At 33.0% G+C, this 26,107-nt stretch overlaps 1 protein-coding gene across 2 annotated transcripts in view; it reads left to right on the top strand.

Annotated features, from left to right (window-relative positions):
- LOC143252706 (SPARC-like) overlaps nucleotides 1–25,583 on the top strand; it is a 39,070-nt gene extending 13,487 nt beyond the window's left edge. The window contains exons 2-9 of one of the 2 annotated variants that reach the window (XM_076505265.1): nucleotides 10,948–11,037; nucleotides 11,435–11,576; nucleotides 13,895–13,912; nucleotides 19,057–19,172; nucleotides 20,010–20,148; nucleotides 21,965–22,175; nucleotides 22,509–22,657; nucleotides 24,669–25,583. In XM_076505265.1, coding sequence (XP_076361380.1) covers nucleotides 10,975–11,037; nucleotides 11,435–11,576; nucleotides 13,895–13,912; nucleotides 19,057–19,172; nucleotides 20,010–20,148; nucleotides 21,965–22,175; nucleotides 22,509–22,657; nucleotides 24,669–24,727 — 897 coding nt within the window. In that variant the 5' untranslated portion in view covers nucleotides 10,948–10,974 and the 3' untranslated portion in view covers nucleotides 24,728–25,583. The remainder of the gene's footprint in view (nucleotides 1–10,947; nucleotides 11,038–11,434; nucleotides 11,577–13,894; nucleotides 13,913–19,056; nucleotides 19,173–20,009; nucleotides 20,149–21,964; nucleotides 22,176–22,508; nucleotides 22,658–24,668) is intronic. The other variant, XM_076505266.1, reaches the window with a different exon arrangement.
- Nucleotides 25,584–26,107: the final 524 nt, after the last annotated feature.

Below are 26,107 nucleotides of genomic sequence, written 5' to 3'. Positions count from 1 at the left end.
CCATGTCTTACTTCAAAAACATTTTAAAATGCAGGCAGAAACAAACCTCATTAGACAAGTTTTTGTGAGAAATAGGTCCAGTGAGTCTCAAGCAGTCTGTAGCGGTGCAAAGAGATGAAAAAGAGAAAAAAAACCCAAAAGGAGAGTTACCTGACGTTTTTATGGAAGGTGACTCTCCTTCCAAACAATAATAACTCTCCTACTCTCCACGTTCCTCACCACCTTTCACTTACACAATCAACTCTCCTCAGCACAGGTAAAGTGCAGTTAATTTTCATTTATTGTTTTTTTATTGTGTTTATAGTTCTTGTGGTTGACTTTATGCATGTAAGTATTATTATACAGGTATAAATAACCAATATTTTTACTTAAAATGCTTCATAATGCGTAATTTTTGGAGGTCTGTAACGGATTAATTTAATTTACAGTATTTCTTATGGGAAAAATTGATTCGGTTTTCGAACAGCCTTCTGGAACGGATTAAGTTCGAGAACCGAGGTACCACTGTAGTTTGTTTATCGAATTTTGTTCAAAGCTACTCGAGTGCTAGCAGCGCTAACCATCCAAGATTCTGAAGTCAAATATAGGGGATGGACAATAACACCCACTACCAACTCTTGGAACACTATCTACTCACAAATACTGGGATTGCTTGTAACATTACAACGCCCCATGACTGAAAGAGCGAGCATTTTTAGTGACAGAGTCGATCCCATGACTAACAACCCAGCTATTCAGGCCACAATAAAATAAAAAGTTACTGATATATCATTTATATTTGGTGACAGGAAAAGACATAATTATAATATGCCATTTAATCACTTCACAGCTAGTTCCCCTAATTCAAAAAGCGAACAATTTAAAAAATGCAGAGAACGTTGAAGGCTATCTCTAAATCTACATGCCATGTGCCTTTCTACAGTTTTGATTTTTAAAACCAAAAATAAACTCCTTGAGTTGTAATTACTACTATCCACATCTTGTAATGCTGCTAACGTATGTTATTGCTACTGTTAGGTTCCCAACTGGTACGTCTACGAATTTACAACACAAAAATCAGGGGTTCGATTCCCCTTAGTAGACACAGCAGATAGCCCGATGCGGCTTTGCTATAAGAAAACAGACACACACGCTACTGTTAGAAATAAATGAGAAGCCTAAACTATAATTTACAGTTTCTTGAAACATCTTCATTCATGCATTAACCTTACATTTATATAGGAATACTGTTGTCCAAGGTTACTACGTTAAATGAAACCCCCTGACACCAGTATAACCGAGTGACAATAGGTGAAATCCAATAATAGCTTGCACTTCAAATTTTATTTAAGTAGCTTATCTGGATGTGTAATTCACATAAATAAATCAGTAGCATCGTTGCTGTTTTTTTCTGAAATTTTGTGAGAGAAAAACACGTTTCAAAGTACCATGCATTACTACTATTGATTTCATATTCAACCTTCATTTTTGATGTCAAGAAGAGAAAATAATAATAAAATGGAAAGTGGCTCTTGCAACCCTGTTTACTTATAAAATTTATCTTGATGAAATAAGTTAAGCTTGTAACGATTTAATCGAAAGGGGAACAACGTTATAAAACTTTAAGAGAACCTTCAACAGAGAGTTGGAAATGTAATCTTCAACAGATCCATGTGATCTTAATTTATACGGGTCAAAAGTACACATTAAGATTGTGTTTCACAAACAGCCTACAGCAATAGCCAAAGATTTTGAATCATCCTAGATTTATCTAATTTATTCATAAGGTCTATTAAAACCTACAGAATAATATTACGTTAATTTTTTAATGATACAAGGAGAATCCTAAAGGATTATTTGACCCTTCAGAAGTTCATTGTATCCATGACCGCAAATTTAAAACTCTAGAATGATGCTAAACTCTTGGCCGTAGTTTTATATACATAACTCTGGTGTATAGTTTATGATTTGTTTTTCATACATGAAATAAATTAGATTTTAGAAAACAAACTATGGAAAAAGATGTTTCTAAAGATCACTTTCTACATTTTTGTTACAAATAACGGGGAAACGTCAATGTTTGTTTGTTTTTTTAATTTCGAGCAAAGCTACTCGAGGGCTATCTGTGCTAGCCGTCCCTAATGTAGCAGTGTAAGACTAGAGGGAAGGCAGCTAGTCATCACCACCCACCGCCAACTCTTGGGCTACTCTTTTACCAACGAATAGTGGGATTGACCGTAACATTATAACGCATCCACGGCGGAAAGGGCGAGCATGTTTGGCGCGACGGGGATGCGAACCCGCGACCCTCAGATTGCGAGTCGCACACCTTAACATGCTTGGCCATGCTGGGCCACGGGAAACGTCGAAGTTAGTGCGTTAAGAATATTTGTGAATTTTTGTTTTATTATGTTTTTTTTTAAAGTTATTCTGATCACCATAAAAATTGTACTTAAATACTTTAAAATCGAGAATGCTTGGAGTGGCTCCTATCAAAAAGGGGAATCCGCAGTATAAAACTCAGTTTATATCGGAGTTCTTTATGTAGAGGCCACCAAAATGAGTTTTGCTTATTTTGTTCCAGCTTGCAATCCTTTGTTCTCTCGCTACATTTAATATAAATTAATCCTCAGTGACACAGCGGTATTTCTTCGGACTTACAATGATAGAAACCGAAGTGGTCAGAGCACTGATAGCCCACTGTGTAGGTTTGTACTTAACTTCAAACAACAACAACATAATTCTTTGATAGATTGTTCAGGCAGAGTATTCATGATGCAACTTTGTGGAATGGACGGAAACTGCCTGTTACGGAAACGCAAGTTTAGAGGACGACTTTTCGAAAGCCTTCCGTCTTTTCTCTTCAGTGTATCAAAAATGTTATATTTTCAACACCGCGTTTTATTTATGGTTATTTGTTTGTTTCAGAATTTTCGCACTAAACTATTCAAGAACTATCTTCGCTTAGCTTACTCTAATTCGAAACTGATACACTAGAGGGGAGGTGCTTCTGCCAACCGTTGGCTTACTTTAATCGAAAATTGAGGTTCGACTTTTACTCTTTTAATGCACACAATGCCCCAAAGTGTAGGGTGCGATTTTGCGGTAACGGGACACGAAACATTGAGCTTATAATCTACAGCCTAAAAAATTTAGTATTAGGCCACAGTAAACCATTTGGGCTGTTAATAACTTGTATTGGAAGTATATTTGGTGTTATTTTACAAGTAGAGATAACATTTTCGCGTCTATCATCACATAATAAACACACAGATTTTAATCCCTCTGTGAAAAATATCAAGATCAAAGAACAAAAACCAAATAATGTCCACTTCTGAAAAAAAAACCTCTCAATTTCCTGCATCATTTTAAATGTTTACACAACTTTTCTAGAATATAAAATAAGATTTTGAATGGCCGAGTATAGGATAATTAATATATGTTTAAGACCATATCTAAACATCATGGGAAGCGTTTCTGAAGTACACGTACAGACTCTACTGTTCGAGATAATAAGAATGTTTCTCTTGTTCAACACTGTGATAAAATCATCAACAAACCACAGAGTGTTCATTGTACGAGCCGGAAGACTAGTCTGTTCACATGGGGATCAAATTACGTGAACTGATTTACGTCTTAATTTAAAGTTCGTCAGCAATTTTATGCTTCAGCCAGCCTCTAAAATCTAAATTACGTTGTTTTTTATGTTTTTATGCAAAATAATGTACGAAATCAAACGTACTTAGAACACTAAGTATTTCACTGTAAGAAAACCTCAACTGTGTGTATTTGTTTTGAATTAAGCACAAAGCTATACAATGGGCTATCTGTACTCTGCCCACCACGGGTATCGAATTCCGAATTTTAGCGGTTCGAATTCGCAGACATACTGCTGTGCCACAGGAAAGCTAATTGTATCTGATAGAAATTTTGTGAAATCGTAATGTTAAACGTTTATGTCGGTTAGAAAACCTCGCACTTTGCTTGCAATTTTAAGAAAACAGAAAAGTCTAAAAAAATACAATTCTCCTTTAGTAGAGAGAATCTAAATATAGAACTATTTAATCCCTTCGCGTTAGACTGCTTGAATTTCGCCATAAAAGTGTAATCATATCATACTATTATATAATTTCTGTTTATATGATACTGGTACAACTTCTTTATTACACGATTTGCGACCCCTATCTTCACGAAATTTTTATTTTGTGTGCATGTAGATTTGAAATATGGGTCGCAATTTTTCCGTTTCTCTGTTTCCCATCACAAAGAACTTTTTTTTTTTTTACATTCTCAGGGTGCTTACGTATCGTCGTGAATACGTTATACGCGGATCTAATGCACTGGCATCGAATATAAAAATATAATAGTACTGTCTGTTACACGTCCACGTAAATACTTCGCAGGGTGTAGATAGATCTTCACCAAAATTGGTAGGAAGGTTCATTAGGTCCATGTGCTGTACAGCGGCAAGTTTATGGATTTACAACGCTAAAATCAGGGGTTCGATTCCCTCGGTGGACTCAGCAGATAGCCCGGCATGGCTTTGCTATATGAAAACACACACATACACACACACACAGGTCTATGGAAAAATACACACACACACACACACAGGTCTATGGAAAAATACACACAGGTCTATGGAAAAATACAAACACGTTTTTAGTTTTGCAGTTTGAGGTTTTTGTGAGTTTTTTGCGAATTTTTTAACCACTAATTCGTCCCTGCTGATGGATATTCACCAAATACGGCATAAAGGTTTGTTTGGCCCATGAGGAGATACATACAAGTTTACGGTTTCATATTTTTTGTTTTGATGTTTCTTTATGGGTGTTTTGATTTGTTGATTTTGTTTTTTTTAATTATATGTATGTAAAAAAACAACCTTTCATTTCCTGAGATAGCATTTCATTGATCATGAATTTACAAAACTTCCGTCCAGGGTACCGATACCCCAGCTAGTGTTATTAATTGATAAAATGTCCAATTTTCGTCTGCTAGCACTATCATAAAAATGAAAGTTTTTGTGATGATTAAAGTGCTTACATCAACGAGAAGTAACTTCCATATTATTAGTCTTATTACAACCCCAAATTTAAAAGTAGTAATATATCTTCAAGCCAAGATGTCAGATTTGTATTAAATATTAAACTGAAAGTATTAGACATTAAATTCTTTTATTTCAGTTCAAACAGTTAAATACTAATAACACGGACATACGGATTTAAATTTACTAAGAGCTCTTTTGGTTTTAATAACGGATTTTCCATAATTCAGTTTAGTACTTTTCGAAAATAATATTTTTTTTACCACGTAAGGATTTTTTTACAAACAGGGAAGAAAAAATTCTTAATTCGTTTACCATAATTAATTTTTTTATTGTTATGTTTGAGTTCTAGAACAATCGATAAGATTCGCATCCCAGTAGTACATCAGTATATCTGCGGACTTACAACGCTAGTAATCGGGTTTTGATGCACGTGGTGGGCAGAGCACAGATAGCCAGTCGTGTGGCTTTGCGCTTATTTACAAAAAAAAAAGTTTATAAGACTCTCCCATCGTAACTGTGTAGAGAAATCTATAGCCAGTGGTCGTCATCATTCCGAGCATAAAATAATGTAACCATATTTTAATGAAAATGATTCACTTATGCACAAGTACGTATGACGTTTTGGGGAAACTCTGTACACGGTGGAGAAAAAAATTGATATTTTCGGATTAAGTGTACAGGAATTACTGTAGGAAATATAATAATTTCATGATAATAAAATCATCACAGGATTGCGTAATTATTTTGAGAAATGTCTTCGCTCGCCCTTTCAGCCGTGCGGGTGTTATAATGTGACGGTCAATCCCATTATTCGTTGGTAAACGAGTAGCTAAAGAATTGGCAATGGGTGGTGATGACTAGCTGCCTTCTCTCTAGTCTTACACTACTAAATTAGGGACGGTTTTGCGCAAAACTAAAAAAAAAACACAAAGAAATAAACCTTCCAATCGAATAAGAATAAAGATGTTAGCCAGTTTTGTACTTTTGTTCTATTCTAACTGTCGGTTGATTTATTGTTACTAATCTACGACGAAGTAAAATACAAAATTAACTGAAAATATTAGTTTAATTCATGCAGTTTGTCTTTGTTTTGTGTGTTCAAAATCCAGCTTCTTGTGGTTTGAATTTCTGTTTGGTTGAACATTGATTTGACCCATTTTAGCACGCACGTGGTTTGCTACATAGAATTAATTACATTGTTGGAGCTATCATTTTTAAATTGCTGTATATGCGCACAAGCGCCGAGTCGATGAGGGCAAGGAACATTTGTTGGATTAATTATTTTGGAGGGAGGCAAACCTTCCAAATAAACTCTACAGTATATATATGTAATACGCTGCTACGCTGATTTAATAGCTGTTGCATCTTTGCAGTCCTAGCAACTCCCACAAACTGGCGTGATGTACTACGCAACGTTCTCATGATAACATGGTTAGTAGAAAATCAGAGTAAGGGAAACAAACTTGTCAGGAATCTTTATAGAAGAAAACTAGGTGCGACATATTCAGAAGTTCTCTTTGGCCTCTGGTTGTCTTCTGGCTAGAAGACTAATTAACAACCCCTACATAATTTTGCTACTTCGAATTCCCTTAAAGGTCAAAGAAGGAAGTCAGAAGCTGTTTAGATTAAAGTGACCTTGAGAGGTGTTGAAATAAGACTGGCTTTTAATTGAGATATTTTAAATGGATCTTCTGTCTATGATGTTAGAAATTTTGTATAAATTTCTTGTTGATTTCAATTTCATGGTTATGATCATTCATATGAACAAAAAATTATTATTTGTGTTTTCGTATTCAATATTTTTGTTATCTTCTGAAACTTTCTGTTCAACGCTTCTTCCAGTTTCACATAAATATCATGTCTCACAGGATTACCACATTATTATGTAGATACATAGTTTGTGTGTGTGTGTTTATTTTCATATGTTGCTGTATTTGAAGTTACATTATTTTTAAAAATGTCCGATATTTGTCAATGTAACATGGAGTTTCTTCTGACTTTTCATTTTAATTTGAAATCTTTGTATTTACGATAGGCATAATAAGGTATGGTATGAATTATAAGTGTATTTATGCGTTTTAGTTTTTATTTTGGTGCTTTATAACATATATAAAATTAAATTAACACCTGTTTTTACTTCCCTGTCCACGAATTTATGAAAAGTTAGACCTTATGTGTGAGTAGCTCTTTGTTCATAAATAAAAATATCAGAGCCCAATACACTGCACTGAACTTTTTTCTTTAAATCATGCTATGACCCAGAAACCTGATACTTCCTAACATTATAATATCTCAATATTTAATTCTACTCAAATCAATTTTTAAAATGTAACTTAAGCACGTGGAAAGTGTGAACCACGAGCACTTTTTTGTCTTTTATTGATACCACCCTACGATAAACACACGTTTTAAAACAACGTTAAGTTTATTAAATTTAATAAACTTGTAGTAACTACGGTAAATCTTACCAACAACGTTAAGTAGTAAAACATTTAATATCAGCATATATTGCAGTCCAAGGGCAAAGTTTAGAGACAATCTGATATGAACCAGATGTCTCTGTTTTAACTTTATCAACCACTTTCACACCAGTATTTCTTTCCAGGAGGGAGCAACATAAAGTCATGCAATATAAGCTTAAATAAAAATACAAACTTTCATCGTATGACTTGATAAGTACTAACAATGACACGAATATTCCACGACGAACTCTAGTGACAAAGATGATTTAGCCGCTATGGATTTACAACCTATGTAAAGTTTTAACTATTCCACTACAATGCCAGTTGGTACTGAGAAAAAATACACAAGTAAATTCTGAAATGAAATATGTAAGATTCTCTCTGCTTTTAAAAATGTGTTCAACAAATGCAACATAATACGATAACTTCAACGTACTTAATCATGAGCTTTGACGTTATTGTGTTAAGAAGTTGACGTGGCGCCAGACTTGCTGTCTTGAATGAACGTTTTCTTTGGTATATTAATCTTGCTTGTAATCTTAATCTATACACATACTTTATATTTGAACTAATCTTTAACTGGTTGAATATTAGTACGTGGTTTACGTAATACAAAACAAGATAATTTAAGAAAACGTGATAATACATATACTGTGTTAGTCATAACTAAAATATCAAAATGTAATAGATTGTGAATTTCAATATTTCGAAGCAAAACGTACTGCAAATTCTATGATGAGATATAGGTATATAGAGGTTTTAAAAATGATCACATTGGATATTTTTCGATATAGCTTCTAGTGTTTAAAACACAAGAGTTAACACAATACCTGGTCTTCACAAAAGAATCAGATCCTTGCAGTATTTTCTCTCTTAAGCTCCTGCTTCTTACAATCTGACGTTAAAAGAACTAAATATATATATATATATATGCTGGGGTGTCGCAAATTGTGAAATGTTGTCCATAAACATCGAGTGTGTTGTAATGAAATCATTAAGTCAACTAAAATCAGTTGAATTAACATTAGAGTAAATAAGGTATGAACATTAAAAAACATCTGAGTTAACATTTTTAATGTAACTTTGAGTAAATAAAGTATAAACGTTAAAAACATGAGTTAATATTTTCAGTGTAACTTACAATAAATATAGTATGAACGTTAAAAAACATCTAAGTTAACATTTTCAATGTAACTTTGAGTAAATAAAGTATAAACGTTAAAAAACATCTGAATTAATATTTTTAGTGTAACTTAGAGTAAATAAAGTATGGACCTTAATATAAAAAACATCTGCGTTAACATTTCTTTAACCAAAATTAAACTAATATAAATGAACAACTTTATATCTATACTAATTAATAACCTAACATCCAACTGCAACGTCTCCTACAATCCCGTAATCGTTTATACCCTCGTCCCTAAGACATGTGTCCGGCAACGGTCAGTTGCAAACTATCTTTGTTAACCTGAAGATGACCTAGGAAGGTCGAAATGTTGTTCTCTGCTTATCAGTAAAAGTGTTAATATCCACACCAGTTATTCTGAGATACATTTTTATTTCAAGTGGATTTCTCGTCATCAAGAATCTCTTAAAAGTTTGTTTTACCGCTACATTATCGTTTATTTATGGATATTGCAACTATACGTAATTTTCAACTAGTATTCATATTTCAAAACCTATATGTATATATTAGTTTGTTCTGTTAAAATATTCGTAACACCATAGAAGCATGTACCGCATAAAAGTTATTAGCTTCACCGTTTCGGAGCGGGTTTACGTCAGATCCTTATTTTTCATTGTAAAAAGCCTTTGTTGAAAACTTTAAGTCGCCTACGCTAATAACATTTCTATTGGTAAAGTGGTCTTTATAATTTTTCCTTGTTAACTATTATTAAGAAACCCTAAATGCTAAGCCAAGCAGTCTACCTTGAAATACATAAAGTGTTTTCTGTTCGGAAGTTTTTGAATATTTAAGCCAATTTTTCTTGGGTTCATATATATTTTGATATTTCTACTTTTAATGTATAAGTCTAAGGAGCAGTAGTGTTTTAGATTTTCATAGATTTGTAGAAACCAACGCTTAGATGTATTTTAATTTAACTAGTTACATACCACATTTAAACTTATGGGCCTGGCATGGTCAGATAGTTAAGTGGCTCGACTCGTAATCCGAGAGTCGTAAGTTCAAATCACTGTCACACCAAACATGCTCGCCTTTTCAGATGTGGGGGCGCTATGACGTGACGGTCAATCCCCATATTCGTTAGTGAAAACATAGCCCAATTAGACTGCTAAATTAGGAACAACTGAAGCAGATAACCTTCGTGTAGCTTTGTGCGAAATTTAAAACAAATAATCTTTTACATTTTTAATTAAAAAATAAATAATATGCATAGAACATTTTCGAGTAATTTAGATTCTTTATACGACAATTTTTTATCAATTCTGCTGCAGCAAAGAAAGATAGAATATATGGAACTGCACGCCCTTAAGTTAATACACTGTGAAAGTGGAACGTTGAAACCGTCAGTCGCCCCAAAGCAGAAAACACATTAAAAATAAAGACATCCTATTCATTGTGTAAGGGAAACCGATTTTAAATCAAAACTAGTTTACATTTCTGCTCTCATAAGACACGCCTAAGTTAAGTTCGTATCATTAATTTGACTGATTGTTTTAGCACACTGATGAAACCAAAACAAACAATGAAAACTTTACGTTCCACATAGATGTAATTTTAGTAAAATAAAAGTTTCAGGTGTGCTTTGAATCTGCATAATCACGATTCGCGTCCCGTTGTTGCAAAACTCTCTTTGCAGTGTGAAACTTGATGTTCAAATTTGGCTGCTGAGTCATAACAAAGTTGGAAGTTTGCACTGTAGACTCGCTACTTGCCTTCCTCCACAACTGAATCAGGCCGGGTTCATTTGATAGCATGCCTGAATTCTAAAGTTGACGCTTCATCGTTCGAATCCCATTACTTTGCTCGTAATTTAGGGTCTTGGGTGCACGTGCTACGAGAGAAACATTTAATTCCGAATATTCTGTCAAATAAAAATAGCCCAAGAGTTGACATTAGGTAGAATTGACAAGCTTTCCCTCTCCCTAATTTAAGAATGGCTGTATTTAGGTGTCCAGATGTGTAATTTTGCATGAAAATTCCGAAAAAAAGCAATTAGGACTAATGCTAAAACCTTTTACGTTTTAAATTTTGTTTTACAAAATATAGAGTAATTCTTTTGTTACAAGGTAAACCCGAGGCAAACAGAAAGTAGGTTAAATGTCAGGCTAATCACAATGATTAAAACAAGATACAAATAAATTGTTTAGAACCATTGTAAAGAAAAACAATCTTTGGCCAATGTTTGCTTTTCATTTTTACTACTATTTTTTTATCTGCTTAACACAGTTTCCTAGCAATACTTTGATCAATAATTCTCTTCGTTTTTCTAGATTTTCCACCTACCGAAGACTATTAAAATGAAGTTTATTTTTGTGTTACTGCTATGTTTTATTCTATGTACAGATACTTTGGCAAAAAAGGTAGGTTTTCTACTATGCTTTATTCTGTATACAGATACTTTGGCAAAAAAGTAGGTTTTTAGTCAAACCTGTCTCCTTTGTGAAAATTAATATTTAAAGTGCCATTATCATAAAACAAAATATCTTCAAGGATAAGAACACTTGTAAGTATGTTATAGTAAATCAAGTTCGCGTTGAAAACTAATTAACAACGGGAAGCTTTTCTTAATTCGGTAAAATTCTTTGTACAGGGAAATAGTATGGAGAATTCTTAAACTCTCTCAGGAAAACATATCTTACCTCTTAAACTTTCGTGATACCTAAACGATTTAAGCATTTTTTATTTACATATTTTAAATATTTATTTGTGTCCTGTTATTAAAATACAAATAACAAAAGTAAACTGTGACGTCACTAGAAAAATGTGAGGGACGAAGATGAAAAGGAGATTGAAGACAACGATAAGAAAGATGAATTAGACTTGATTGCTGATGATGACGCTGAAGAAAATGAGCAAAAAAATGAAGTCACTGACGAAGAAAAACTACAAACACTGAAAGGTAAATACCCGAGAAAAACCAAATATTTCATTCTATTTATATTTATTCACTCTTATGGTCAACATTATTCAATAAAACACTGATATTAAGTTTCATTTTATCTTTTAATATCAATTTTTTTCTACTCGAAACAATTACAATTTAATGAATATATTACTTTATATGCTTGTTTAATACTAAATTTTACTCGTGTGATATGTGCTACATTTTCATATATGTTAAAGAGATACTTCTATCTTAAATTTTGAGTTCCTTTCTCGCTGGTTTCATCGTGATTTTGCGATAGCTTTAATTACATGTAATGTTGCATGCTATAATTTATCTCAGGCGAACTACCGATTTTTTATGTTACGTACGTATTACGATTTCAAATAGCTTGAAATTTTAATTTAGAATTGAATGTTGATATATATTTGTCAACAAGATTGATACATACAATTTTCTGTCTTTGCACAAACAATACAAACAGCAATATAATTTATAACAATAATCTTTAGAAGTAATTATTACAAATAATGTTATGTATACAAAAGTTTTGCAAACTTACAAACAATACTATCTCTTCATTCTGGTTTGGAACTGAATCTTTTCTCGACGGTTCACAATGAGTGAGCTAATTCTATGTTAATACACAGGTACACCTTATTTGACGGGAATGCTAACTAGCTCTTCTCTTAGCTGGCCTCACGCGATTTACAAGCTGACTTTTAATCGAAGGAGCTAGTTAATGTGTCTCTTGAAATACTAAGATCCGTAGTTAATTTTTTGAAGCTGAACGGTTTGTAATGTTCGAAATCAATAAAAGTTCCTAGTCAGTTGTCTGTAGTTTTCCGATTAACAAGCATTTATCATAATTATAGCTCCCGAGGTTTATAGTATAGTAGCTACAGTAAACTAACAATACAAAACTGTGTCTCGATGCATCAATTTATAAACTTTACGCGAGGTTCCAAAATTTCAATTGGCAACAATGCTAATATTTACATAGACACATCGTACATTGTTAATCTTTACGCTCGAGAATTTTCTACAAATTTAGACATTAAGCAGGAAATTTACAATAGATATTTAACAACATAAGTTACACCCATTTCTAAATACATATTAAACTAAAACAAAAATTAGTATTAAAATAAATATATAATAATAAACCAATTTACACTTGTGAGTTGTACAACTTTTCCAAATATGCTAAAGAAATATTTTTATCGCAAATTCTAGTTCCTTCCTTGCTAGTTTCATAGTGAGTTTGCAATAACTTCAATTATGAGTAAATTATACCTATTTTAGATACGCTTTAGCGATGCCCTCGTAAAACATCAAAATTCAAGGAGAATTGACTAATTATTTCGTTAAAAATACTCGAATCAAGACAAACATAAGGTGTTTAACTAAAATTGCCTTAAAACCTTTGTTTATGGTAGAATCAAGTGGTAAAATAAAAATGTGATTTCATAGCAACATTCCTCTAGTCCAGGTAAAAAAATTTTAAATAATCTTTATCATAATTGAAAGTGACCATTGCAGTGAGTTTCGTATCCATTAGTTTTGTTACACTATTCTTTTGCGTGTGTACGAATTTTCAATATGTTCCAATTAACTTGAAATTCAGCACTGGATTCTGTGTGAAAGATGTGACAATTCACCTGTGAGTGAATTAAAGAGACTGAAGTGAAGAAATCAATGGATTCCATGACGTTATTCATTGGTAAAAGAGTATCTAAAGAGTTGGAGATGGGTAGTGATGACTAGCAAGCAGCTTTACATTGCTAAATTAGGGACGGCTAGAATAGATGGCCCTCGTGTAACTTTGCGTGAAATTCAAAAACAAACAAACACAATGTCTTAATGCATGTAAGGAGATACTCAATATCATGTCTGTATCCTAATTAAAATATATTTGTTTTCAAGCGTTGGAACGATTCATAGTTTATCATTTCTTTCAGTTGTCGATTTGGCTACTTAATCAAAAATGTCTTGCCCAGATTATTTGCTTCAGCGTAAAGATACATAATAAACCATCTGCTCTCTGTCCTCCTCATGGAATTGATCTTCGAACTTTAGCATTGCAAATTCATAAGGTTGCCGCTGATCCACTTAAGTACGCTGTGAATCAATGTAAAAACTTTATTTTTGTAACAGTAGTTATCAATAACTGTCACATTTCTTTTGTTTTCTAAATTGTAAACATATTTTAACCAATAGTACCTATTGACTTAATAAATAGTAACAAAAGTTACATTAATAGGTATACTTCATTTCAAATGCAGAGCCTAAAGTACTAATAATACAAACTTAAATGTTTTTCTTTGTTTCAGTGGAAAGTGAGAAAAAACGTAAGTACTTTTAATTTCAACCACTAGAGAACGCTTCGCTGTCTTGTTCAAAAAACATTTAGCAGTGCGCATAATAGTTGCTTGTTGCTTTATAATAAATACTAGAGCTTCAAATATCTTTTCATACTTTAGTTTTAAGCATTTTATTTATAATTTGTTAAATTAATGTAAAATTATGCTTGTTGTGTCAAAATATATTATTACTCTTGGTACTTCTTATTAAGATATATATACGGTAAAACCTGTCTAACCCGGAAACTGTATAGGGCGGAAAACTGGACAAGCCGAAAATATCAAAATTGTGCAGCATTTTGTTATAAAAGGCCCTCTATATGGTGGAATCTGCGTAACGCGGAAGGAAAACTATCTTTCACTTACCTCATCTATCAACAAGTATGATTAGAACCAGAATAAGGCGGAAAAATGTTTTGATTAAATATTAATTTATTTAATTAATAACTTCGTTAAATATTAATAAATTCTTGTTTAATTAATAATTTGTTTAAATATTAATAAATTCTTGTTTAATTAATAATTTGTTTAAATATTAATAAATTCTTGTTTAATTAATAATTTGTTTAAATATTAATAAATTCTCGGACATTTTGTTACAGTAAGTAAATTTCTTCTGTTTTTCTTTCTGCCGTCATTATTTTTCGCAATTAAAGAAAACGAAAGAATGGAACAAGAAAATAGCAATATTCTACTTTTCCTAGATAATGCAACTTGTCACCCGAAAGTTCTAATTTCAAATGTTTATTTAGTCTTTCTACCTCCATGTACAACATCAGTTTTACAGCCACGAGATAATGGAATTAAAAAGTTTATAAAATTGAAATACAGAAAATTGATGCTTCAGCATATTATTGCAAACATGGACGACTGTAAGAGAGTATCTGAAATGACAATGAAAATTGACATGTTAGAAAAAATTGCATTTTTAAGTCATTCAGTCAAATGCGTAATAAAGTGCTTTCGAAACTGTGGATTTATACTTGGTAATGGTGGAGATTGTGGAAAAGTTGTTTGTTATAACTATTTTAGTGAAATCCAAACTATGATTGAGAAGATTGATGCAGATAATTCTGTGAACGTGGAAAATTTTGTGAACGTTGACAAGAATGTTTTAACAGAAACTGATTAAATTGATTTAAAATCTATAATATAATCGCAAGATGGTAACAGTGTGAGAGATTCAGAACATGAACAAATTGGACAAGATAGTGAGGAAATAGAAATTCCTATTTCATCGCAAGTTTTAAGTTATATTAACGCTATCAAGTTGTTTGCAAAAATGAAAGGGGAAAATGAACTTCATGAAAATACCGTAGAATTGGTGTTCTCATTTAACCGCATGAGAAAGACTATTAAAACGACAGTTGAAATTAGACATTTTCTTCAAATAAATTTGATTAAGATTTTGGGTACTTACGTATATTTTGAATGTCTATTTTGTTCTTATTCTAATGAATATAGCATAAAGAGTATGATAACTTATTTCACAAACGTCTTACTTCCCTTGAGTCAAGCAAGTATAACGTTCCGCTCAAAAATTATATATAATAAAGGAAATGCATGTTCACTATGTCTAAACCGGAAATTTTACTCAGTCCTATGCGATTCCGCCTTAGACAGATTTTACTGTATATAAACATGTGTATAAACAACTTAAATATTATTTCGTGTAAACATATTTAGGCGGTGCCCATTATTGCCATTTTAATTACTCCAGATAAAAATTTCTGCTAGATGTAAATTATCCTTCTAATTAGAACTTATATTCCACTAACTGTTCCACATTAATTAAGACAATAGTTTCGGAGCATATACACTGCTAGCCAAAATCTTCAGGCCAATGAACATAGAAAAAAAATATGCATTATGCCTTGTTAGATTCAACCACTTCTTTGAGTAGAGCTTCGAAAGATAAAAATAAGACAAGGGAAAATAACAATAAAAAACTTTTTTAGCATTTAATAGGGAAAATGTGAACACTTTGAAATTAGCCTAAATACTAGCTGGTCAAAAGTTTAAGACCATATCGAAACGAAGCGTCAATCGGTGAACACGTAACGAAATATAGTCATTTGTGTTCAAGCATTAGCGTTGCCAACATCTCTCACTGACATCTCCTGTGTTATATTGGGTAAAAACATGGCAAAGACTAAAAGGTTGACAGAGTTTGAACGTGGCAGAATTGTCGAGCTGCAAAAGGAAGGTCTCTGTCAACATGCCATCGCTGGTGATATTGGGCGTAGTAAAACTGCTTTTGAAAATTTCTTAAAATATTCTGAGGGATACGGAACAAGAATTTCAAGTGATCGGCCCAAGAAAATTTCGTCGGCGTTGAGCAGGAGGATTTGACAGGTTTTCCGGCAAGACGCCAACCGATCGTCGAACCAGATTAAGGTCCTTACGGACGCAAAATGCAGGTCAAGAGTAATTCGACGGCATCTACGAGAGAAAGGCTTTAAAAACCGTAAACGTTTTCAAAGGTCACGCCTCCTTCCACACCATGAAACAGCTCAGTTAAACTTTGCTGAGAAGCACCAAACATGAGACGTAGAAAAGTGGACAAAAGTTTTGTTCTCTGATGAGAAAAAAACTTAACCTCGATGGTCCAAATGACTTCCAACGTTACTGGCACGATAAGGATATTCTACCAAAAACATTTGCTACACGACACAGATCATGATCTGGGATGCTTTCTCTTTCCATGGAACAATGAAGCTTCGGGCCATACAGGGGCGTCAAACAGCACCTGGTTACATTGGCATGTTAGAGAGAGCATCCTTATTGACTGAAGGCTCTCGCTTGTGTGGAAAGGACTGGATATTTTAGCAGAACAACGCTGCAATCCGCAATGTCCGCAGGACAAAGGACTTTTTCATGGCGAATAACGTGATTTTTGTGGACCATTCAGCGTGTTCACCTGAATTGAACCCCATTTAAAATGTTTGTGGGTGAATGGCAAGGGAAGTCTATAGAAATGGACGTCAATTCCGAACAGTGCATGATCTTCGTGAAGCCATCTTTCTTCACCACTTGGAATAACATTCCAGCCACTCTTTTGCAAATGCTTATATCAACCATTCCAAAGCGAATGTTTGCAGTTATTCGCAATGACGGCCGAACAACTCACTACTGAGACCTCTTGTTAGGCATTTCATACCTTGTTTACGACTTCTTTTTAGTTGGATCTTAAACTTTTGACCAGCTAGTAGTTATGTTAATTTCATACTGTTCACATTTTCCCTATTAAATGCTAAAATAGTTTTTTTATTTATATTTTCCGTTTTCTTATTTTCATCTTTCGAAACTCCACTCAAATAAGTGGTTGAGTCTAACAACACAAAATGCATATTTTTCTTTATGTTCATTGGCCTTAAGATTTTGGCCAGTAATGTACATTATTTGAGCTTTCATATGCAAAATAAATCACTAATTATATTACGATTACGGGGCCTGGCATGGCCTAACGCGTAAGGCGTGCGACTCGTAATCCGAGGGTCGCGGGTTCGCGCTCGCGTCGCGCCAAACATGTTCGCCCTCCCAGCCGTGGGGGCGTTATAATGTGACGGTCAATCCCACTATTCGTTGGTAAAAGAGTAGCCCAAGAGTTGGCGGTGGGTGGTGATGACTAGCTGCCTTCCCTCTAGTCTCACACTGCTAAATTAGGGACGGCTAGCACAGATAGCCCTCGAATAGCTTTGTGCGAAATTCCAAAACCAAACAAACAATTACGATTACAACGATTTTAAAACATTCACTAAGTAAAACATTAAAAGAGCGTATAAAAAATTGAAAACAAAGAAATATTTACGTTAAACGTTAAGTTGTTTACCAAAGATATTATCGTAAAACAGGGGCAGGTAGGGGAAAACTCTATTTACATAGATTTGTGGAAACCAACACTTGAATGTATTTTAATTTCACTAGTTACGTAACACATTTAAGCTTACGGGCCTCGAAAGGTCAGGTGGTTAAGGCGCTCTTCTCGTAATCTGAGGGTCGCATGTTTGAATCTCAACCACAAGAAATATCCTGGACTTTACTATTAATTTCAAACATTACCACGGTGTTTTCATGATATCAGTTTTGTGTATAACCTTTCACTAAAGCACAACTTAATATTTTCATAGATGACAGTTTACCTTTTGTCGCATCAGATATCTATTTCATAAGTTTGTAACTACTTATCTCCTTGTCTAAACTTTTGGTAACTGATAGACATTTACTATTCAGTATTGATGAATATAGGTGATGAGATGTGTTATTTTGTGAACTTCTGCAGCTTGTTAAATATCTTTATTGTCCTTGTAAATTACTAATATTGGAGATGAAGAAACTACAGGCAGCTTGAATATTCATTTCAAATCACCTTCCAATTGAGGTGATTAGAATAATTGATAATTCTGGATCCTGTGTTGTTCCCAATAGAACCAGTCAGAATACGACACTGAACTGTGATTAAATCAAATATCCACCAATTTTATTTGTCTTCAAGCCGTAGCTCGAGAATAAAGAACCATGAATATGCCACCATTTGGAAAAAATACGTCCTTAAACAGAAAGGTTTTTGGAATATACGAATACAATAATATGACATTTAATTTTTACTAAAAACATCATAACAAAGCAAAAGAAACTTTAAAATGGATCATACAAAAATTTACTCCTGTATTATGTCGTTTAAGGTAAAATATATAAAATACGTTACGCCATAATGAAAAACAGAAAAAAAATCAAACCAGAATGTAAAAAAAATAAAAATGACACAATAGACATGTAACTAAATTCAGCGAGTGTTTGTAAAAATAATTCAAACCATAAAACACAATTCACCACATAAAACATTTTGTGAAATATTTTAAAGCTACTGGCACGAACTAATGCTTATATATGCTTTTCCGCTTTTATAAACTAAAATAATTCAGTTTGCTATATCTTTGCTCAAATGTTTCTATATGCAAATATTTTAAAACTAGTTCGTAGTTTACACATCATATGCATATATATAACGCTTTCTTTAATGTAATCTCATCAGTAACATTTACTAAGTGACTTGATGAAGTGTTAAAATTTACTAATATGTAAAGTCAAGTATTCATATGTCAGTAATAGTCGTTGTTTCTAATGGTTAGATCCTTGCGCTGAACACTACTGTGGCGCTGGTCGTATCTGTGCCCTAAATGACCAAGATAAGCCTATTTGTGAGTGTGTCCCCAAATGTCCAGTTGAGACAGATGAACGTAGAAAGGTACAGCAAAAGTTTTCATGTGTTTTAATTTTATCTAAATTCTATCAACAGCTCAAAAGTTAGGTATTATGAATGCGAAACAAACGTAAACAAATAGCTGAATACAACTTTCTCAGGCCGTGTTGTGCATTCAACTGATAAATGTGTTGAATTTGGTGAAACAGAAAAAATTTGTTTTAAACAATAGGGCACGTTCTAACGTAATAACTGATGTATTTTTTTACAACAGGTTTGTATAACGTGATTGCAGTGGTATGTTCGCATTTGAGCACAACCATAAGTAATGAGTTATCTGTGCTGTGCTCACCACGGGTATCAAAACCCAGGTTTTAGCATTATAAGCCTTTAATCTTACCGCTGAAGCACTGGAGAACTATTATATTTGTACAATTATAAAAAAGTACGCATAACAGAACATAAAATATTACCTCCCGTAAGGATTTATAACGCTAAAAGCTGGGGTTCGATTCCCCTTAGCGGACACAGAAGATAGCCCGATGTGGCTTTGCTACAAAACACATACACACACACAGTACAGCAGAAATAAAAATAACATTAGCGCAGTAGAGTGGCATGTTATTAACTGATGTGAGCTTGTTTCAAATTAACAATAGATAAAGACAGATTTACTTATGTTACTATTGTACTTTTTATCCATTTCTTATTGTTCACGAACTGTCTTCCAATGACCCACCAACGAGTCGAAAGGATAGTAACTAAAAATATCAGGTTTCAATATCTGCGGTTGACAATGTAAAGATAGCAAATTGTGTAGCTTTGTGCATAAGAACAAACAAATATGTGACCTATTTTCACTATTTTTATCAACACTTATAGGTCTGTAGTAATCATAACGAGACTTGGAGCAGCGATTGTGAAGTCTACCGTATGAGATGTTTATGTAACAAAAACCGTAAAGAATGTCTCAAGAACAAATATAATCATGTTCATGTTAACTATTACGGAGCATGTAGAGGTAAGTTCATTTAAGGTTTGCAAACCATTTTGAAAAATTAAAATTCTTTTTGACATAGGTCCGGTGTGATCAGATGGTTAAGGCTCTCGATTCGTAATCTGAAGGTAATGGGTTCGTCTACACGTTACACCAAACATACTCACCCTTTCAGCCACGGTGTTGTTATAATGAAATGGGTAATACCACTATTCGTTAATAACAAATTGGCCTAAGAGTTGGCGGTAGGTGGCGATGACTAACTGTCTTTCCTGTTGATCTTACGCTGCTAAATGAGGGACGGCTAGCGCAGATATCCCTTATGTAGCTTTGCGCGAAAGTCAAAAACCTTTTAACAGACAACACTCTCTACTTAAAGTTTTAACTGTAATTTTTAAGACTACAGTTAACAAAAGCATCTTTATAAAGACTAGTTTTGAGAAAATACGATTTTTTAAAATCACTTTACCAATGTACTTTTTCATATTGCACTTGTTATATTTATTTGCTAGGTCCATGCTTGATCGAAATGACCACAAGTTTTATTATTTTCTTACCCTTACAAATTACTTTTGCTATTTATATTTTAAACTTTGTTGAACACAATGAAGCATTTCTGTTTTCACTCATGGAAATTAAGTTCGATTCTGAATTGTTAAATATTTAATGTTTTTGTTACAACTGACTAAAACTTTCTTTTTCTTTTATTTAAAATACCTTATTACATTTCCAGCCATAGTCTTAATTTTTAAAAAAAGTTAATTGTTTTCATTTATATTCTAAATGTTCAGTTGTGAGGACGTTATAATGTTACAGTCAATCCCACTATTCGTTGGTAAAAAAGTAACCCAAGAATTGGCTGTGGGTGGTGATGACTAGCTGCCTTACCTCCAAGCCCGTTCCCTTGGCTGTGGTTTTGCTAGAAATTTAAAAAATAAACAAAACAAACTACTCGATTTTTCAAATTGTCAATAAGATTTTTTACGATTGATTAAAAATACATGAACGAATTTTTGCTTTAAGGTAAAAGTTATTTCAGCTACATCGTTATTATTCACAACTTTTTTTGCAGTTTTACGTTTTGCTAATAGGCTTTTCAACGTTTACAAGGCATAAGTCCTGCGCTATTACAGCTGTAAGTCTTCGGATTTACAACCCTAAAATCATCAGTTCGAGTCCCTCAGTGGACACGACACACAGCCCGTGTGCTTTTCTATGAGAAACACACTTACAGCGCATGAAAAATAATAGGCAAGGGCTTCTTTAAGTCTTAATATTAATAGTTACTTGAAATAGCATCCTTCTGTTATTATTTTATAAGCAGCTGTCTCTTCCTGTTTGGGTTAAGGCGTTCGACTCGTAATCTGAGGGTCGCGGGTTCGAATCCTGGTCGCACCAAACATTCTCGCCCTTTCAGCCGTGAGGGCGTTATAATGTGACGGTCAATCTCACTATTCGTTGATAAAAGAGTAGCCTAAGAGTTGGCGGTGGGTGGTGATCACTAGCTGCCTTCCCTCTAGTCTTACACTGCTAAATTAGGGACGGCTAGCACAGATAGCTCTCGAGTAGCTTTGTGCGAAATTAAAAAAAAAAACTCTTCCTGTATATTGGCATGACGCATCAATACAAAGGTGCTTAAACTACTCATGCTTAAAAACACGCTTTGTTAATTATTTAAACGTTGGACGTTCTTTTTCCTTTGGCGTTCCTTAAATCAAAATGTTTTTATGGGCATTCGTTCTGTTATAATTACCTGCACAAGTAAAGTGATTGCACTGATATTTTAATTGCAATTGAAATAATCGTTGTTAATTTTATGTTTGAATCCGTTGAAAATCAGAAATTCCGGAGTGTGCAAAAGAGGAGATGGAAGATTTCCCTCGAAGAATGCGCGAGTGGCTGTTTGCTGTGATGCAGGAGTTGGCTCGAAGACATGAGCTGGATATGTACTACATGAAACTGGAAGAGGAAGCAGAAGAAGATATCTCAGTCAAGTGGGTAAACGCTATCGTTTGGAAGTTTTGCGACCTGGATGCTCATCCCAAAGATAGGTAACGTGGAAACTGTTTATCTCTTAAATATACATAATACATACCAGTAAATACAGATTAAAAACAAAATTACTAAAATTAACCTTATTTTTCTTTCAAAGAGAAAGGTAGATAAAAACATATTGAATATATATATATATATTTACTGTTAGGTTTGAAATATGTATTGTCTATCAGTTTCGTGTGCGTTTTCATTATTAACGATTTACATACAAACTACATCATTAAAACTATCAGTAATTTAATTCTCTAAAGTTTCATAATTTAAATATCATTTCTCGTTAAAGCTGAGTGAATTGTGGTAAAAATTATGGAATATCTCTTATACACTAGAGCTGTTTCTCGTCATGAACTATTTCCAATTCGAGCTCCACTGTTGGCCATGGAGCATTGTATTGCACCCTTTTTAGACAGTTGTGATTTGGATAGCGACCACATTATTAACCTAGTTGAATGGGGAACTTGTCTTGGTCTGAAGGAAAGTAAGTAAAACGTCTGTTTTTACCACATACATGAATCTTTAAAAATTCTCAAATGTTCCTCTCGGAGAGCAAATACTTAATCTCGATTTTATTTTTTTGTTTACACAAACATAATTAGTTTCTACTTAATAATGACCTACAGAAAAGTAATACAAAAGATATGTTCGATAAAGGATAGGACATTGCTCTATATAATAAGAGATGTAGTATTTATTACAACTTTGCTCAATGTTCTCGCACAGATTTCTCGAGTTACGATAATATGCATTGTACAATACACTAAAACTACAAAAAAGCATCGCGCGTGTTACAGTATTTATTAGTTGGAATGACACTTTTGTATTCACAAGTATAAATCATAAACCGAAAACAGAAGTTAATTTACACGTGATATTGTACTACTTTAAATTACTTCCATATTGTTTACGGAGTAACTTCATGATCTTAAATATGTAGTTTCAAGAAAGTTTATTCAAATTTTTTAAATTTTGCGATCATTTTTACTATTTTTTAAAATTACATATATTAATGGGCTTTTCCTGCGAGTTTAAAAGGAACAGTGACGTGTGCATAAGTTTTGTAACTGCATGAATTCAAAATCCCGTCATCTTACTCTTATGCCTCAAAAGTGACCTTTTTCTCTTCCTAAGAATTGCCAACAACTACGAAAATATGCACCTGATTCCGTACCTTTCTTGCTGAAAGCTATTAGGAAAGAAAAAATTAACTTTCTTTAAAAATAGTGGATTGCGGGATCTAAAAAAGACCTTACAGTAAAAATAATAACAATTGTAATATACCATTAAGTATTCACAAGCAAAAAATAACTGTTTATATTGGATTGTATAAACGTTTATAAGGACAACTAAACAGGAATAAAAGAGAGTCTAGTTGTTTTTATGGGTTTTTACATTAAGTGTACCAGAACCAACCCACAGTTCCTACAGTCTTTTCCAGCATCACCACCCCGCAAAACAAAAAAAAAGGCTTGCCTTAAGAGGCATAAAAAGTGCCTATTTCTGTTAATGAGTCTCTACACTTTTTATTTTCACTGCACATTACTGAATGAAAAGGTTATTCCAGTTATATTTATTATAATGTGTATGAACCCTTACTGTAAGGATCTTCGATTCCAAAGATCGTAAATGTTATGGATTGATCAAACTTTAAACCAAAACTGAGTGAGATTAAGGTGTACTGAAAACAGAACAATGTGGTGTTAGCTACCAAACTGTTCTGACAGATACTTCTGTGTAAATATATCCTAGCTTGAACAAAGAAAATTTTAATTCTGATAACAAATGGTTGACAACTAACAGAAGTAACTCTTAATGCATTTTTATTGTAAACTGATTGAAGAAATTGCATTATTGCTATGTGTATTGTAGAGTTTATTGTGTAATTTAAGTACTGATATTTAATTACTAAAAATATCGGTGAAACTCTCTTATTTCAAAGACTGAACGAAATAAATTGTCAATCTAGGAATTTTTAAATCAGATGGAGTATTACCAAATGTTTAAGACGGAATGATACTGTGTGTAACATTAATATACATTATACAAGATTATTATTTATGAGTTCATAAATGGTAATATTTTATCACAAACATAACAACATGAGTAATTACTTTATGCAATTCTCCAATACTGTACAAACTATCAAACTGGTTAGTCAACTTTCAGCTGAAATAATTCTTTACAGTCTTCAAGCCACATGTGATAAATAAGAATTACAGGATAGGATTAATCCGAAGTGTTTCTAAACAATTTCTTTTGCATTGCATCCATCAAACTGTAAAACATAAAACAAAGATTATGATCAAGAAATTAATTAAAATAATTAAAAGTATAACCTAATAATAAATTAAATAAACATCCACAGAAAACAGAACTATTATGTTTCTAAATCAGGAAGGTGTTAAATTATGAAAAGGTTTTCAAACATCAAAAAAATAACATCTTTTTCTTTACATAAATTTAAAGTTTTTATGTTGTTTATATCTTTTCAGACGAAATTGAAGACAAATGCAAATCTGTGCGTAAAATTCAGGAGAGAAAAGGAAAATAAACCCAAATTATTGTGACTGTTAAAAATCCAGAGCAGTAAGGTGTGCATTTGACCATATAACTTCCAGTTTAATCAGACAGTACGAGAGAATGCCGCCCTCTTTCATATTAACGTATGATCATCTTTAATTAAATAAACTCTAAGTTGTATACTCTTTTTTTTTTTTGTATGCATTGACTATTTTTTCAGTGACACGATTTTTGGGATGTTACGTAAGTGGTTCATGTAATTTTATAATTTTTAAATATGGTAGCATATTATCGAATCAGCTTTTATCATAGAGGCTTGACAGTTTGATCTTATGCGTAGTAATTAATTAAATTAAAGTTTTTCACCCTTTGTGTTTTAGGCTTAGCATTTACAACATTATTTTTTGTTTTATCTTTGACAATTTATTTTGCCCAATAGTTGCTGTAACATTGTTTATTGTTTATTTATAGGCTGCTTTTAATGCCACAATATACCAATTATAATTGTGTTTACAATGTGTCTTAAAGGAATTATATGATTGTTTTTTCAGTTAGAAATTATTTGACCATATTTCTAATAATTATTATTAACATATTATTAGTTTTTCTTGTGAATATGGATAAAAACAGCTGTGTTTAAAGTTTAGTTTCTATCTACTAACTTAGCATTTTTCAACATTTTAAAGGCGATTTTTTCATTGCTTTATTACTGTTACATACTTTTTTCAAATACAACCAATACATTCAGTGAATGTAATAAATCTTTTATCTTTGTGCTGTGCATTGAATTTTTAAAACGTTTCACAGTGGTGCAGAGTAAAACAAGTTCATTTGGCTTCACTAATTTTGTATAATTGACATTGAATAAAATATTTCTCAACAACATGTATAAAGCTTCGAGTTACCGTTTTAATAAAGCAAAAATTAAACATTTCAAGGAGGTATGTCACCTTATATGGAATGTCATCTCTATCCCAATTCAGTTTGGTGAAGCTGCTTACCTGGAACTGTGTTTGGCTGATACAAAAAATACGTTATCTTAACACAAAGTGGAATGCTTCCTTCTTTTCCAGACTTATGCGATTTTCGGCTGAAATTTTCACTTTTTTGTCTCCCTGGTAATTTTCAGTGCATAGTAACGTGACACAGTTAACGTGGTATTATGTAAAGTTATGTCCTAATTTTGTTTGCTGTAATTTTCAAATTATAACTGTAATAATCAGCAATCTTAATTTTTAACGTAACTGACTGATTTATTGTTTGGAATTAAGCACAAAGTTACACAATGGGCTATCTGTGTTCTGCCCACCACGGTTATGAAATCCTAGTTTCTAGCGGTGTGGGTCCACTGTAGTGGCGACGGCAGGGGGGGCTTGAACCCTTCCAAAATCAGCCAGCTCCCCCCTTAGTC

Source organism: Tachypleus tridentatus, chromosome 6 (assembly GCF_004210375.1).
Source record: "Tachypleus tridentatus isolate NWPU-2018 chromosome 6, ASM421037v1, whole genome shotgun sequence".
Classification (NCBI taxonomy): domain Eukaryota; kingdom Metazoa; phylum Arthropoda; class Merostomata; order Xiphosura; family Limulidae; genus Tachypleus; species Tachypleus tridentatus.
Note: the sequence above shows the minus strand (reverse complement) of the source record. Positions and strands in the feature narration are given on the sequence as shown.